The sequence below is a fragment of the Triturus cristatus genome, chromosome 8, assembly GCF_964204655.1.
Source record: "Triturus cristatus chromosome 8, aTriCri1.1, whole genome shotgun sequence".
NCBI lineage: Eukaryota > Metazoa > Chordata > Amphibia > Caudata > Salamandridae > Triturus > Triturus cristatus.
The window spans coordinates 1,184,406,720-1,184,424,237 of record NC_140591.1 but is presented as its reverse complement, the minus strand read 5'-3'; the positions used below and the strand labels follow the sequence as shown (position 1 = coordinate 1,184,424,237).

Sequence of the window (17,518 nt, the reverse complement as noted above, 5' to 3'; positions counted from 1 at the left end):
GACCTGCACAGGCATATGCCACCAACAGCAGGTAACACCATGGGACGGTGCACCCAGGACAAGGCAGACGCCAGCTGAAGGCAGAGGCCAGGGAGGGCCAGGACACACCCCAAGGAAGGGGCCGGCAAGAAACATGCACACTGACCCACTAAGAAGTGGAGGAACTGGAAAGAAAGAAAGAAAGAAAGAAAGAAAGAAAGAAAGAAAGAAAGAAAGAAAGAAAGAAAGAAAGAAAGAAAGAAAGAAAGAAAGAAAGAAAGAAAGAAAGAAAGAAAGAAAGAAAGACAGAAAGACAGAAAGACAGAAAGAAAGACAGAAAGAAAGACAGAAAGACAGGACGGGCCCAAGCCGGTCACCAGAACACAGTCAAGGAAAGCCAAACCCTCTGGAGCAGCATACAGAGGACCAAGCCGAAACACAGGACAAAAGGGCGGAACCGCAGACAGTAGGCCAGACCGGCCAAGCGACGTAGCGACAAGGAGAAGGACGGACTGAGCCAAGCCGCCGCAAGACAATTGGCAAGAAGATCGCACCTGTGACATACCGTGATGAGAGCAAGGAACCCGAAAAGGGTGACCACACTTCCCCAGCACATGACAGAAATATGTAATAGTTACAAGTACCCCACATAGGGTAGGTTACGTCCAAAGAACCATGGGAACACCTCTTAGGAAAACATTTCCGCAGCAGAGGACAAAACAGAAAGACCTGTAGAAAAAACCCGCAGACAGCTTACCAAGCAGCCAATAAAGAAGCCATAGAAGGCCTAATCTCAGGGCCTACCGGGCTTACCAACAGCCAAAACCATAAGTCAAAAAAGGGCCGGACGAGCAGCCAATAGCACCCAAGGCCCAACAAAAGGGCCCCAAGGCACACCAACCACACAGAACACACAACCGGAGCTACTCATTATAAGGCCCCAGGAAACCACGGGAGAACACCTCCCAGAACACAGACCGATAGCCAGGTCGCTGAGGGCGGGGAGGAGGAGGAGGACGAAGTTCTGCAAGAAACCTCTGAACGGCAGAATCCGCAGGGGCGTGGAACAAAAGAGCGCCATCAAAGGGAAGGTCAACCAGCCGTTCTCTAACATTCTCAGGGAAAACACTATCACTTCGCCAGGCATGGCGACGAATGGCCACTGAAGAAGCCATGGTGCGACCAAGCACCTCCGAAACATCCAGAGCCGAGTGAAGAATAAACGCCGCCAGCTCCCGGCCATTCAACACATGGTGCCGCAGATCAACACAGGCACCCTCCTGAGAAGCGGAAGACAGAAGGGACTCCGCCGAATCCCATAAGCAAGAAGTGGCTCTGGCCAATACACAAAGCGTGTTAAGCGCCCGCAAAGCAGCACTGGAGGAGGCGAAGATGTTGCGCCCCCAGGAATCCAACCACCGGGTCTCCCACGACAGGGGAGACAACACCGATGGCAAGGAGGAAAAGGCAGTCTGCAAAAGAGGCCCTCGGTAGAAGGGTGGAGGAAGAGGCAGAAAGGATCATGCGGAGCAGGACGGTGGCGGTGCAGAAGTGGCTGGGGCACCGGGTACCCTGTGGCAGGACGCCCCCAGGCCCCCAAGAGAGAATTATGGAGTGCAGCCTCGAAGGGAAGAAGCAGCTCCCGTCCACCAGAGCCCTGATGGAGAAACTCCAGCAAATGATCCGTGGGAAAATGGGCAGCCGGGTTGCCCATGCGCTAGATTCCTGCAGCCGTAGAGACAGCCCGGGCGAAGCCAGCACTCGCCTCCTTAGGGCCATGCAGTGGGGAAAGCAGTTCCTCCGTGGGCAACGGCTGCAAGCTAAGGCAGCCGTCTCCCAGCCCAACCGGAAGGAAAGGCCAAGCTCGGAATGGGGGAGGGTTGACCGACGAGTGGGGAACCTAAGGCGCCTCCGGCGAAGACTGTGGGCGCTGTGACGGCGAAGAGCCGTCCTTGGAAGACGCCGGGGAAAAAGCCACGGCGCGGCATCCAGTCTCCGGAGAAGAGGGGGCATCCGAAGACGAATCAACGACCCAACACCGGCACGGCGCCGTAGAGTCCGCCACCGGCGTCCGTACAAACATTGACCCGCGCCGAACGGGACGCCGGAACGACCTCAGCCACGACGCGTGCCACAGGAGAACGGGGCGGGGTCGGAGCCGGGGCGGCCAAAGAACGGCACCGAAAAGGCGTCGACTCGACCTCCGACGAGGCAGCCACCTCCTTGGAGGGACGAGGGGGGCCTGGGGACCCGCGCCTAGCCGGCCCCTGTGACGCCGCCAGGGCCAGCAGCCGCTGGCATCTGAGCGGCGTCAGCTCGGCCTCGGACAAGGCCGCCGCCTGCCCAGAGGACCGAGGGGGACTCCAGGACCCACCCGAGCCCCGGCAACCTCCTGCGACACCACAGGGACCCTAGCGGGCGTTTGCGGCGAGGCAGAGGCGCCGTGGTCCGAAGGAGGGAACCCTGAAGTGCCGCACCCCGACGGCACCTCATCTTCAGAACCTGGGGCCGAACCTGCCGGAGCCGCCGGCGACACCGCAGAAGTCCCCGCACGTGGCAGGGGATCCGCAGACGTCCCAGGAAGAAGAGGAGAAGAAGGAAGAGCCAAAGAGGCCTGCAAGGCCGCCGCATAGGCCTCCATCTGGGCTCTGGTCGCCTCTGCGCCGGGGAACGGCGGGTAGGGTGGCGACACGCGGGGCCGCACCACCCGCGGAGAACCCGCGCCCCCAGCAGGCCCGGGGACCAGGCCTAGGGGACAAACTGCGACACTTACCAACAGGTGAGCGACGCTTTTGCGGCCTTGGAGAGGGATGATGTCGGAGACGGAAGCGGCGGTTCTTGAAGCCGTCCACGGGGGACGGACGCGGCGACGAATCCGACCTGGACATGCGGACCGAAAGGAGTTTCATCCGGCGCTCCCGCCGGGATTTCGGCTTCATCTGCTGACAAGCCTCGCAGTCCGTGGCGTTGTGGTGCTCCCCCAAACACCAAATGCAGATGGGGTGAGGGTCCGTCGCCGACATCTGGTGCGTGCAAGACGAGCACGTCTTAAAGCCCCAAGGCATTCGCACACTGTTTCCGAGAAAACGCGAAAGCGTAAAAAGAAGGCCTGAAAACAGGCCAGGAACACGATCCGGGTCCGCGTTGCACGCGGAAAAGAAGAAAACTGACGTCCGCGCACCGGGGTGGGGCTTATGTGACCTCGCCGACCTCACGCCCGCGGAGGACGTCGGGGGGAGTAGAGAGATACCGCCCCCGGCGCGTAGAGAGGCTGGGCAGGAAAGTTTTCCGGGTCCAGTCTCACGCCTGGGGATAATTCTACGTTAAGAAATCTGCGGCTTGTAGTCTCTATTAGATACCAGTATCGGTGCCGGAATTGGCACTAGTGGAGGAGCTACCGGAAGCCTCCTGGTAGGCCAGGGCCGGAAGAGTGCCTTAAGAAGACATCAGGGGTCAACTGGCACCGGGGAAGGACCCACTAGTGGTATCCGAATAAGTGATCCAACTAGTTACACAGGGCCAGAAGGGGTGCTAGAGGGAACTAAGGCGGCACAGAAGAGCACCAGCATGGCCTGTATGAAGGAAATGTACTGCACCGGGTCAGAGCCAGAAACACTTGGTATGCTGGAGGAAAGCTCAGATCCAGTTTAGGAGAAAGCGCCAGTCGTCAGAACAAGAATCACTGTCAGTTCTTCAGCCTAAGTGATGTTGACTAACTTCAGTTCAGAGGAAGACTTGGTCGTTCATGGAGGAGAGCGTCAAGGAGACCAACCCTCAGGAATGGAAACAGCACCTGGGTGCTTAGTCGTTTTAGGTGTACCTCTTCTAGTGTTTCTTCTTTTTTTTCTGACAACTTGTAGGAGGGAGTCCATCTCAATTTGGATCTTGACCTGGAGAGTGAATGACGCAGAGCCTGGCGCTCATCGTGTAAATCATGAACAACTTCACCTACCAATGCTTTATGGCTTTGGTGTGCATGAGGTCACACTGGTGACACTATGGAATAAATCTTGTCACCAAAGAACCACAAGTAGACTTGACGAAGGTCCGAATTTGTCCACTGCAGGAGCAAAAGGGCTTCACCTCTGACATCTTAAGTGGTGACATCCTACATAGCACTGCACTTTATATCATTTTGTGAATGAAATTATTCCACAGAGAGCTGCTTTGGATCTGCGTCAAAGGGCATGGAAAAAATGGACGTCATGGCCACGGGATGACTTTGGTGATGCAGTGTCCCAGGTGGCACTCAACGCCGAGACAGAGCTAAGCACTACCGCTGCAGGACAGCTACTGCAAAATGTCCAGATACAGTTTGGCACTTGGAGATATTCAAAACTAAGGAATCCGCAGGTAGAAGTATCCATAAGAAACAATCATTACATTTTAGGGGGTTATCAAAATGTTCTGATATTATTCAAGGAAGAATTGTGAGTATTACAGTTAAACGGTTAGACATAGCAGCTCACTGCTGTTACTTGGTTACCTTTGATTCACAATAAATGGGGAAAAGTTTCCACTAAATTCTTCCTATTTGTGTATCTTATGTTACATTTCAAAAAAAACTATAGAAAAACCTTTTAAGTTGTTGACATTATTAGCCATACAAAGACGATGCCCAACCTCAAAACAGAATAATAAAAAAATTTAAAAAAGCAACATGTCTGAGCAGCACCCCCATTTTGAGACTTTCAAAGAATCTTCTTTAAATCGGAGCTGATATTCAACCCCTACCTTTTTAAGACTACATTTTCCACGTACTTAAATGTACTGGCTGTGTTCTCCAGACCTCTAGCACTGCGCCTTAAGTTGATAAAAGTTCGCCTATTGAGGAAACTTGATAAACCAAACCAGTTGATTTAAAAATCTATGTAAATATATATTTCACAGAAGTATGCATTTACAAAACATCAAAAAAGCATGGGCCATCAGATACAAGCATAGACCGTGCATTTATAAAAAAGACTTTAGATTAAAGATTAGTTCATTAGTAATTTAGTTAAAATTTGCTGACAGATTTGCTGTACTGACATAGAACCAACAAAACTAAATGAAAACCTCTTACACATGCAGCGTTGAAACTTGCCTTTCCCTGTGAGCCTGAGGACTGCCAGCATGGCTCACTACCATCTATCAGTCGAGATGCTTGATTCACTGAGGAGGATACATTCAGATTTTTCACAATTCGAGACCAATCATCGAGCAGCATTCCACGCTGACCACTGTGACGTCGCCTTAGCTGTTTCCCAGAGCGTCCACAAAAAACAGGAGTCTGGCCTATTTGTTGATCAAAGTCAAAAAAGAGAATAATCGGTAGTTGTTACTGAAATTGCTCATTTTCATTGATGATAGTTAAAAAATATATAACAAGCCTTATCCTGTGTAAGGCAGTAGAAGTAAATTGTATTCCAACCACCACCCTTGGGAGCAGAATACATTCAAGTAGCTCAAAGTTAATTGCAATTTTAGTACACAGGACACGTATGGTTTTGCCCACCCAGGCCTTCATGCTGCAACGTTCCACTTCCATCACCAGTTTCTTTTGAGGTCCAGGTACTGAAAGCACAGCTTTCAAACAGACCTATTGCTTACAATGTACATTGAGTGGGCTTGGGGTCCATCCCTTTGAACACTGGCTTTCTTTGAACAGCCTCTTACAGTCATGTGTTTGAGACTTTGTCAATCAAATCTTGACTCCCAGTGGAGTTTTTATACGCATACCTAAGGCTATTGGCTGCTTTGGACTATTTTACAACTATAGCCCTCTCGGAATACTCCTGCGGGCTTCCTCTTAGTTGTTACTCTAATATGATATCGCTGCAGGCTTCCTGCCACTAATACCAGACTGATTTTACCAATGCTTCCTTCATATATGAAATGGCACGGTCAAAAAAGAAAAATATATTCTTATATTTGTGCGCTAAATTTCTTTGTTTGGACACTGTGCGTATGTGGTATTTGTATAGCGCTAACCTAGCTGAAAAGCAGCAGAGCACAGTAAAGGTTCAAAGGCAAAGATACTGTTAATGTGTGATGGGAGGAACAGCTGGGAGCTAAAAGAACGAGTGAACTACTAATTTGACATGATATAGGAATCTTTTAAAGGGCGTGTCATCAGCACTTAAACCAGTTATTTCAAGCATCTTTTTCAGGTGTTCTTTCTACTAGCCCCCAACAAAGCGAGTTTTAACGATCAGGCTTAGCTTTAAATGTGCAGATTTTGTTTTTCACATTTTCTGATATGCCTCATCTGCTTTGTGGCAATAGCATATTCCCAGCTAACACAGGCCACACACACTCAACCAGATAACATGTACATGTGTTAAAAAAACTTATTTGAGGCTTAAAAAAAAGGCTTCAGAACTTAGACAAAAAATGACAGATGTTTTGGGAGGGAATTTGGGTAAGGCTGTTTTTTAATTAGAAAGAGGACTCAAGGTTTTAATTTATAGCTACCTGGTTCATTTATCCTGCCAAATGTATGTCTGGCGTTATGCTTCCTTGATTTGAAACAAGATTCACAGTAATCAAAATCATCACAGTTTCGGCACTTGAACCTTGGTCCGTTGATGGGAAACATCTGACAGCCATCACACCTAGTACCAAACAATAGGGATTAATAAACAGGCTGCCACAAACGATAAATGCTCAACTCAATCAAACATCTTTATCCCTACTAGGAAGGTGCAACTGTTGCTCAGATGCTGTAGCAAACTACATTCTCACACAAATGAACAAGTGACTTACCTTCGGTAACGATATATCTGTAAGAGACATAGATCAGTTCTAGATTCCTTACCTTAGAATTACCCCCAGGCGTCAGACAGGATCGGGAGAATTTTTCATCAGCAGAACCCCTACGCGTCAAAAGGTGGTGTCGGTCGGCTCTGCATTAGTCGTTGGCGTCGTGGTTGCCGGGATGACTTCGGGGTAGCTACTTAGACGCCGCCCTCGCGCGCTGACGTCAGTTCTTTTACACGACATTCCATGCCAGAAGCGCAGAGCCATGCAAGACACTGACCACTGGTGCACAAAACTAGGGCCCTGAAAAGGATTCCCTGACCCTAGAATTCAGTTCGCAGAACGGGGAGGATGGGTGGGGCGGTAAGGAATAGATAACTAATCTATGTGTCTTATAGATATATTGTTACCAAAGGTAAGTAACTTGTTCATCTGAAAGAGACAATTAGTTATAGATTCCTTATCTTAGAATAGACAGCCTAGCAATACCAACCCCGGAGGTGGTTCTACGGACCACGTTCACACCAGATAGTCCTGGAGAACAGAACAGCCAAAGAAGCCGTCTCTCCCGACTGTCGCCGCTCAATCTCCACGCATGAAGGTGGAGGCTGGACAGGTTCGGGTGGAGGACCGTCCCCTGCTGCTGCGACAGAAGAACCTCCCGAAGAGGCAGTCAGATCGGGGGATCGATCGACATGCTGAGTAGCTCGGGATACCAGTACCTTCGTGCCCAATCCGGAGCCACAAGGATGACTTGGGCCCGGTCGCGCCAAATCTTCTTCAGCACTCTGGGCAGAAGTGGTATAGGAGGAAAGGCGTATAATAGACCGCAACTCCACTCGCGACGAAAAGCGTCGCCAAGCGAGTGCCACATTGGAAAGTCCAATGCGCAGAACTGATAACATTGCGCGTTCTCTTCGGTGGCGAATAGATATAACCAAGGCTCTCCCCACTGCTGAAAGAGACCTTGCACCACGTCCGAGTTCAGACGCCATTCATGATCCATCAAGCACCGGCGGCTGAGTTCGTCCGCCCTGGCGTTCAGAGAACCTGCCAGGTGTTGAACCACCAAGGTAATGCCTTGATGTTCCAACCATGTCCAGAGGCGCAGAGCCTCCTGACATAGGGTCCAGGACCCCACCCCACCCTGCTTGTTGCAATACCACATGGCGGTGGTGTTGTCATTTAACACCTGCACCACACTTCCCCGGACAGAGGGAAGGAATGCCTTCAGTGCAAGTCGGATCACCCGAAGCTCCAACAGATTGGTATGGAGCCGGGACTCCGCCAGAGACCAGAGGCCTCTGATCTCCGCCTCTCCCAAGTGGCCTCCCCATCCCAGGAGGGGCTCATCCGTCACCACTGTGTGCTCCAGTTGGGGAAGGGAGAGGGATCTGCCATTGACCCAATAGCAATTCTTGAGCCACCACTGCAATTGTCGTGCAGTGCCCTCCGAGATCTGGACATGATCGGACAGGTTGCCCTGATGCTGCGCCCACTGGAACTTCAGGTCCCACTGCAGAGCACGCATATGCCATCTGGCATGTGGCACTAGCAGGATGCCATCAGGTCCAGGAGCCGGAGGGTCATCCTGACTGAAACCCGGGATAGAGGATGAAAGATCGGAATCATAGCCTGAATATCCCGGACTCGCTGCTTGGGAGGATAAACCCGAAACAGCGTCGAATCCAGAACCGCTCCGATGAAGGGGAGCTTCTGAGAGGGACTCAGGTGCAACTTCGGCACATTGATGGAGAACCCCAGCATATGCAGGAGGTCGGCCGTGGTCTGAATGTGGTTGACGACTGTCTGGGGCGAGCCCGCCTTCACCAACCAGTTGTCTAGGTAAGGGAAGACTGATACCCCTGACCTGCGCAGGTGAGCTGTGACCAACGCCATCACCTTCGTCATCACCCAAGGGGCGCTGGTAAGGCCGAAGGGGAGCATGGCAAACTGAAAATGCTCCTGGCCCACCGTGAACCGCAGGTAACGCCGGTGGGCCGGCACGATGGGGATGTGAAAATATGCGTCCTGCAAGTCCAACGCTACCATCCAGTCTCCAGGGTCGAGGGCAGCCAAGACCTGAGCTAGAGTCAGCATTTTGAACTTCTCCTTCCAGAGGAAGCAGTTGATGTTCCGGAGATCCAAGATGGGACGCAGACCCCCTTTGTCCTTCTTGGGGACCAGAAAGTAGTGGGAATAACAACCACACCCTACGTCCGGCCCAGGAACGTACTCGATGGCCCCCTTGGCCAAGAGGGACGTAACTTCCTGCTGGAGAGTTGCCAAGTGTTCCCCCGACATGCGGTGGTACCAAGGTGGCATGGCCGGAGGGGTGGACTGAAAGGGAAGGGAGTAACCCTTGCGGATGATCTGCAACACCCACTCGTCCGATGTGACAGCGTGCCAGTGGGGGAGGTGATGGCGGATCCTGCCACCCACTGGCGTGGGGTGCTCCACAAAGCTCGGATTAGGAAGGTTTGGAGGTAGAAGCAGCGGGGCCAGAGGTGGACTGACCCCCACGCTAATTTTCAGATCCACCCCTGCGGAAGCCGCGGCCGCGCTGAGTCTGGTTCTGCACAGGCTTGCTGAAGGAACGTGCCTGGGCACCTCTGCCGTGTCCACGAAAGGAACGAAAACCAGGAGTGGCTGGGCTTTTCGTGGAAAGACCCAAGGACTTGGCCGTGGCCTGCGAGTCCTTAAAACGCTCCAGTGCACTGTCGGCCTTATCGCCAAACAGGCGAGTGCCATCAAAGGGCATGTCCATGAGTGAGCTTTGGACATCTGGTGAGAACCCGATAGATCGCAACCAGGTGTGGCGACGAAGCGCCACATTTGTAGAAATTGCTCTACCAACTGAGTCCGTGGTGTCCTAACCACACCGAATGGCGAACTTAGCCGCATCCTGACCCTCAGCAATAGGTTGGGACAGCACAGCTTGGGTCTCTTCAGGACACTGAGGCAACACCTGTGCAACTGTATCCCACACCGTGTGGGAATAGCGGCCCAAAAGGCATGCAGTGTTCACCGACCGCTGCCCCAAGCTGGCCGAAGCGAACAACCGCTTACCGAACTGCTCCAGCTTCTTAGTGTCCTTATCCGGCGGAGCCGTGGGAAAGGAACTCTGTGACGTCAAGACTTGGATGACCAGGCTCTCAGGCATAGGATGAGTGGTCAGAAAAGTGGGGTCACCAGGCGCCGGGCGGTGACGCCTGGCAACATTCTTATCCACAGGAGCCCATGTGGCTGGCCAAGACCAAGTGCCCAGCAAGACGTCAGTGAGGGCGTCGTTAAATGGCAGCAGGGGCTCCGACGAAGTGGACGCTGTCTGGAGCACTTCAGTGAGGAGTTTTGAGGGCCACCGTAGGGAGATCAAGGTTGAGGACCTCAGGTGCCCGGCGGAGCACCATCGTGTAGGAGGCGCCCTCCTCCATGGTAGGCGGGGGAGAGGCAAACCCCGGGTTGGAGAAGAAGCCGAGGTGGCCGGCATCCTACAAGTCGTCCGCCCAGTCCTGCTCGAAGTCACACTGACGGGCAAGAGGGTCCTCGGAACACTCCCAGTCGTCCTCCACCTCGGCCACATGTGGTACAGACCATGGCGGCAGAGCAGGAGCCGGAGATGGAACAAACTGCGTTGGAAACGATGCCGGGAACGGCACCAGCCGGGGCCGAGTCGGCGCCGTGTCCCAACGCGGAACCCAGGTAGGAACAAAATGGTCCTGGAACCTGGGCAAGGGCGGGACAAATGGCACCCACTGCGGCGCTGGGGGCTGAGCCGAGGGAGGCGCTGGGGCCGGAGACGGCAGTGCTGGACCTTGTGGCGCCGTGGCCGGAGCCAACGGCGCAGGATCTTGTGGTGCCGGCGGCCCAACAAGATCCGGACACGGGACCGCGGGGCCCGAAGGCGCGCCGGCTGGAGGCCGAGGCCTGAAGAGGCGGTCCATGGTAGCAAGAAATTCGTGCACCTGTGCGGGAGTCGCCAACGGACCCGGGTAAGGTGGGTAGGCCGCGGGACCCCCAGGCTCCAAAGGAGCCGCAGGGGCAGAACCCCTGTCCCTCTCGTCCGCATCCAGGGACCGAAGGGGGGACGTCGGAGAGCGAACACGCTTCTTCGACTTCTTTTTGTGTCGTCTCTTACCTGAATCCGAGGATGAAGACTTGGAGCCCGAGGAGCGACGACTGTGTCCCCGCGAGCGTTCCCTGGAATGGCCCCTGGCCCGGGAACGCCGCTGGGACGAGTGCCGGACCTCCAGCAGCTTCCAGCACCGCTTCCTCAAGGCCTTCGGGGCCATGGCCCGACAGTCCCGACAGGACCGGGAGTCGTGGTCGGTCTCCAGGCAGTAGAGGCAGACATCATAGGGGTCCGCCACGACATATTGCGACGGCAGGCCCCACAAGACGTAAATCCAGGCTTCCCTACGTGCACCAATGAAACCAAAATTATACAGGAGACAAAAGTCTCAAAAAGGGTAGTAAAAAAGTGACTAAGGACGTGCTCTAACCGGATCTGCGCGGAAAAAGAAAGAACTGACGTCAGTGCGCATGGGTGGCGCCTAAGTAGTCTCTGTGATGTCATCTCGGCGCTTACGACGCCAGCGAAGGGGCCGCACGACGCCACCTACTGACGCACAGGGGTACTGCTAGCAAAACTTTCCGGATCCAGTCTGACGCCTTGGGATATTCTAAGGTAAGGAAGCTATCACTAACGTGTCTCTTTCAGATACTATCCTATTCTGCACAATTGATACTGGCTCACAGTGTGGTTGCACAGGGTGGGCGTGTTGGGGCACATTGACTGCGGGCGATACGGACGGGGGGATGTGACATGGTACACGTCTTATGGTCCTGCCCGGTGCTCGATGATTACTGGTCAGCAGTATGGAGCGCTCTTGGCAACTCAGAGAAGGTCAGTTTGATACCTTTGTCAAGGCCTGTCCTCCTAAACAACATGTCTGGCTGTGAAATCCACACAGGTCTGGCAACAACCAAACTTTGCATTCTAAGCCACGGGAGAAAATAGTCAGTGACTGACTGGCTCTTCGAACTGGATAGAATCACGTAATGAACACGCATTATATACAAGAGGAATCCTCACATGGATGCATACTCCCAGGTCTGGGAAGCATTTCTACAATCGTGGGACATGCAAACGCTGCTGGGAGAAGCCATCTCGACTGCTTCACATCCTCACATGGGAGATGGCTCGGGTGACCCTGGTCTTGCATTGAAGGGGCGCATGGTTCACGTTTCCTGACACAACAGAGAGAGACACTCACTGACTCCTAAGGGATGTTAATACTTTGAAATGCATACCTCTCAGCTGATACCCTGTAAAATAGGTGACAGCAATGACCTGTCCTTGCCCAGTTTTGGCCCCCCCGCATTGTGCAATTGTAATCCTGGCACTGCTTGTAGCTCTTCGGTTTGTGTTTATGATGCCTTGTGATATACTTCTGCTAAAACGTGTACTTTGTTTACTGTTCAGTTCAGTTTACTCTGTACTAGGTGCTTGTTGTCTCTGAAGTATCATTCCTATACCAGTAAAGAATTGTTGGGGAAAGAAACCTCACACCTCTTGCAACAGGATAGACAGATATTCCACTAAGATATGCCCTACGTGGGGGGAGGAGGGAAGGGGTGGGGGGAGTAAACAAAGCAGAAAAAAAGGAAGGGAATAACGATGCTCAAGGATTTGAAGAACCCATCTGTAGGACAACTGGGGAGCAAGTGCTGAATCCTGCCTACCATTAGTTGGTTGTGCTTCCCCAATGGCAGCTTGGTGGCTATTGCCACAGAGAAAGGAGACTGGGATGACTGGTGCCCTTACTGGTCTGCACATTGCCTGCCAGATCCAGGTCCACAGACTGAAAAATACTGGGAAAATTGCAGCAGAGGCTGAGGAGACTGACACTGTCTATACACCAGACCCCTGCTGAGGAAAGTAAGTGGTAACCTGATGGGGTAACCTCGCTGTAGGACCAATCCGCAGAAGTGTCATGGGAGCCCTCCAGAATCACCCAACAGGTCCATTCCACCAATTTTTCCTATGTGAGTCATCACCACTGTCCCTCGAGACACCCATTCGAGTTCTGGGAACAGCTGGAGTCAAAATCCTTTAGTTCATTCTTTCAGTGTCATCAGGCTCATTCTCCTTCCAGTTGGGCATTCTTTCGCTGTTGTTGCTCTTAGATCCAGAGTCTTCTTATCTGTCTCTCCCTTGTACAGGGATTTTTAAGGGGGTGTAAAGTTCTAGAAGCAAAGGACCCCTGACCAATCCTAGGATGCTACATCACTCCACCCATGTCCCCACCATCCTGCACAGCATTCTGGGATATTACAATATGGAGACTTAAATTTGTCTGAAGAAAGAGCTTCTCTGAGAGCCTAGAACTCTGAGCCAGCTGCCCAATCCCTTCTCATCACAACTTCAAAGGGAAGCCCCTCATGTGTTTGAATCCAGAGGTGTGGCACTCCTGCTTTGTTTTTTTAATGGGCCTGGGCTTTCCCAGCTCAAGTGCAATGTGACAAGCTTCTTTCTTTTTAAATGAGTTTTATATAGTGCAAACTTGATCCGAAGGTACTGGAGCGCTTTACATGAGCACCAGTTACATTACAAAAAGACACATTTACTTTTGAAAGGCACAGGGAGATTAAGTGATTTGGCCAGAATCACAGGATAATGAGCAAATGCCGAGACTAGAACAGGGTTCCCCAGTTACAAAGTCAGCATCTCTGGAAGTTATTCCACATCCTTCCCCCTTATTAACTTAATAGATGCAGATTTCCTTTCCCAGAAACGGAGTCAAACACTGTTAAAGGCTCTATTGTGTGTGGAGGCTTTTGATCCTCTTGCTGGACAGTAGAGTAATTAACTTGGCCCAGTAGAGGGACAAAGGCCTGAAATCTGATTATGAGCTAGGCCAGGGAAATATGAAAACTCTTTACGTGTCATAAGGAGTGTAGATATCATGTGAGGGGCTGTTGATCTTCAGTCGGGGTGCATGTTTACACCTCGATTGAGGCCTCACTGAACCCTACTGGGCTAAGTAGCACAAAACTGCACTTCAGTTGAGGTTTCTCCTATAGCGTGTAATACAGTTTAAGTACCACAGAACTTCAGGAAAGTACTACAGACCTACACTAGGCATGCCCGTTCACATTATAATCATTACCCCAGGCCAGTACCAGTCCCTTAAGGGTCCATTCTGTGACAGGCTGCTTGTGCGTAGATACCAAGCTACACAAGATGGTAGTCTCACACGCACAGCCTGCACATGTGACTAAACGCATGGGTTGACGAGCAACCAACCCACAACCTCTTAGGCTATCTGTGCAACAGCAGCCTTATCTTGTAAGGTAGAAAATGGCAGTTAGCTATCTGAATCTATTTACCATGAATTTACTGTGAGTGAGACTCTGGTAGTGAGGCTCACACTTAGCAAAGATTTTAGAAGACTGGCATATTTTAGACACTCAACAATATATATATATATACAGATGTGGACAAAACAAGTGAAACTGAAATAGCCCTCAGGGTGTCCTCATTTGTGCTGATTTCACAAAAGATTTAGGATAGTCTGCATTTGTCTGAGGAAGATATGAAGTGAAAATTATCGACAAGTTGAAAAAAACAACTAGGGAAACGTGAACTGTAGGGTACATAAAGATTCTGAAAGAGGCCAATTTATGGATCTTGGTTGCTTGTACATAGGGAAAACATTTTTTAAAGGGTAAAACTGACAAAAACAAAACATACTGTGCTGTAGAGGACAGTGGGCTTGTCCGAGTGGGAACAATGCTCGGAAAGATCCTTCAAGACCAATGGATATCCATACTCATTAATGTTTAATGAACGGAATAGTTAAAAAAAATAATTGCAAATTCAGAAGAAAATTACATACGTGACACCCGGGTGAATGCTGGGAACCAATTCCATTTCTGACAATAATCCGGTCCAATGGGACTGCTGGGGAAAATCCACAATAACATCTTTTCCATTTGCACTGAAAGCTATGACACAAAAGGGAAATATCATACAACCAAGGTACAACATAAAAACATATATTATAATCCAAACATCTCTGAAAACGACTTTCCTCCACTCCCTTGAAAAATTAAGGAAAGTCAAATATAACAATTCAATTCATAGGGCGGACATACCATATTCATTTAAAATACTACAGGCTACGATTTACAGGTAAGAACCTTAAAACATTACACTAACAGAAAATCCAACATTCTTGATACATCTAAAAACATTTCCTTAGAACATAGGACTAGCTCTTATTTATTTTTCCATTCAGCTGCTAGAAGTTATATAACCTGATCATAACCCATGTAGGTTTATAAGAATCTATTCTACCTCTGGGATTTAGTCTGTGGAGTCAGACCATTTTACACAGTAGTCAAGAGGTAAAGCAATAGTCACTAGATGCTATTTAAAAAAAATATAAAGCACAAAGGGCCAGCTGGAGCTTAAAATCACTAAAATGCCTTTAAATTCCTGTCTGACTCTCCACGCTTCTGGCTGGCATCACTTTCCACCGAAGCTGTAAGTCTGTCATATCAGCCTCCAAGGCCAGTGAGAATTGTGTTCCTTTGGTTGCAAGGTTTATGATGAGGTTGGCTCAGGGAGTGACCTCAAGCTGAAACTACAGAGTGACCTTAAGCTGGAACTATCAACTATCAAGATGACAACCACATTAAAGATCTGTCTGCCAAGCGAGAGATGGAGTGGGTTTGGAGAGTACCAACACCTTTCTGCACCCAGGGGCCAATGAAGGAACCAACAACCAGGTGAGCAGTAGATGAATAGCTGAAGCACCACGAGTCTCAAGGAGGAGCAACTGTACTGATGCATCAATTGTTCTTTTTGTAACTGGAGGCAGCAGTAAAAAGCTCAGATACAGGTTGTGGATATTTCTAACACTGCAACTGCTGCAGGTCGCTCAAGGTGTTTTCCAGCACCAGCGGCCGTTCCACACACAGAACCCTGGAAAGATCTCCCTTCTGTTATTAAGAAGTAGCAGCTCATCTTTGCCGGATACCAAACACTAATGTGAAAACTCCAGAATGACTGCCTTGCCTACCCACCAATTTCTTGAGGCAAAGCCTGCCACCCTGAGAAGTGGACATTTTCCAGTCATGAGGAGCAGAATCTCAACTGGGAAAAGGTAACTTTCAAGAGCTACACCTACAGATGAGGAAGTGACAAAACGAAAAAAACGCTGGTCCTACCAATGAGCAATATGACGATCTAGGAGCAAGAACGCAAATAGCTTTGGTGGTGAAATGGGCATAGAGCAAGCCTGAAGACTTAACCGAGCAAGGGATGGGAGTTGAACAGAAGATGGTCTTCACTATCCGCCAGGTTTGTGCGTGGAAAAGCCAGTTTGCAGAGACCAAAGATGAGCTGGAGGCACTGTCTTCACTTTAACATAATGCGTGCACATCAATGGTCAAACCAAATTTGAAGACTGATCTCATAGAAGACCGGATGAAGAGGGATGAACCTTCAGGGAATTCCACTGACAACTGCCATGGTCAGAGTGGAGGTCCAAAAGGTTCTGGTAGAGTTGCTGGGACTGGCACTCAACTAGGAGCAAAGGTTTTTATAGAAAGTGTGGACTCTTTTGTAAGGGCATTAAACAGGCCTAGAGGCAGCAGTGGTGAAGTTGGTGCTGGTGAACTGGAGCAACCAAATTTAGAAGGCCACAATCAACAGAAATATATAACGCTAGATGAGAACCAACTCCTGTTACTCCTGATTCAAGCTCAAGCCTACATGCCTGAAAATGATTTAATGTATATAAACGTGAGATTATAGCTAAAATGTCAGTGACTTCAGTGGTCTACACAGTGAGGCTTTGCATGGTGCTTCAAGGGAAACATCATGCCTTTTCTCAGCATAAATCTCCCACAGCTTTCATGGGCAATCTGAAATCTATTTGATTTTTTTATTTGAACCTGTGATGGCAGCGAATGATATTTAACTGGGGTAGAAGTGGGATCTGAAGGATCTTGTGAGGTGTGATAACGGGGAGGACATTTGAGTTGGCCTTTCATAGAGGATAATAAATTGTGACATTTCCTATGCTGTATGTCCACTGACCCTTTACTTCACCTATGGAGGCTGAGCTTAGCAAACAGCACATTGTTTGTAGGTTTTGTTTATATTAGCAATATGGATTTTTTTTTTTTACTTTATAAATTAATAGGACTTGATGTGATGACTTATGATGCTGGGTTTCTTATTTACATCACTGTGTTTCCTCTTCTTGATGATTAATGAAGGATGATTTAACATTGTAATGATGCAATACATGAACAGGAAATCTAATCAAGTGACAAAATGAGCACAAATCAATATACCTCTATTTTGCCTCTGAGTCTCCAAATTGCTGTTCAGTTTTTGTCATTTCAATTTCAAGATACTCAAGCTGCCTAGTTAGTGGGACAATAGCATTATGAGTTACATCTTTGCCAGGTGCCACTTGCTAGCAATACAGTGGACGAGGATGGCAGAGCTGGCAAACTGTGACAACTTGCAGTTATTCTGAGTTTGCTAAACTGACCAGTTTTGTGGTCAAGCTTTATGTGTGGAGGTCCTGATGCATGGCTCCCACGAGAAGAGCAGGGCGTTGAATCCAATGTCTCCGTGTGTGAGAATATGAAACTTTTGCCTAACCTTCTAAAAGGTTTACGTCCCAGGTTCCTCACTGTACAAATTACTAGCTTCAAAAGGCATATCATCAAGCCTCTCAGCTATCATCAATACCTCTGATCTTGAATGGGAGAA

General features: G+C 50.0%; 1 protein-coding gene across 1 annotated transcript in view; it reads right to left on the bottom strand.

The window, feature by feature from the left end:
* Nucleotides 1-17,518, bottom strand: part of LOC146805589 (E3 ubiquitin-protein ligase HERC2-like) — a 1,563,844-nt gene that overhangs the window by 871,404 nt on the left and 674,922 nt on the right. Inside the window, 3 exon segments of the mRNA XM_085622871.1 lie at nt 5,066-5,256; nt 6,436-6,575; nt 14,622-14,730. Coding sequence (XP_085478997.1) covers nt 5,066-5,256; nt 6,436-6,575; nt 14,622-14,730 — 440 coding nt within the window.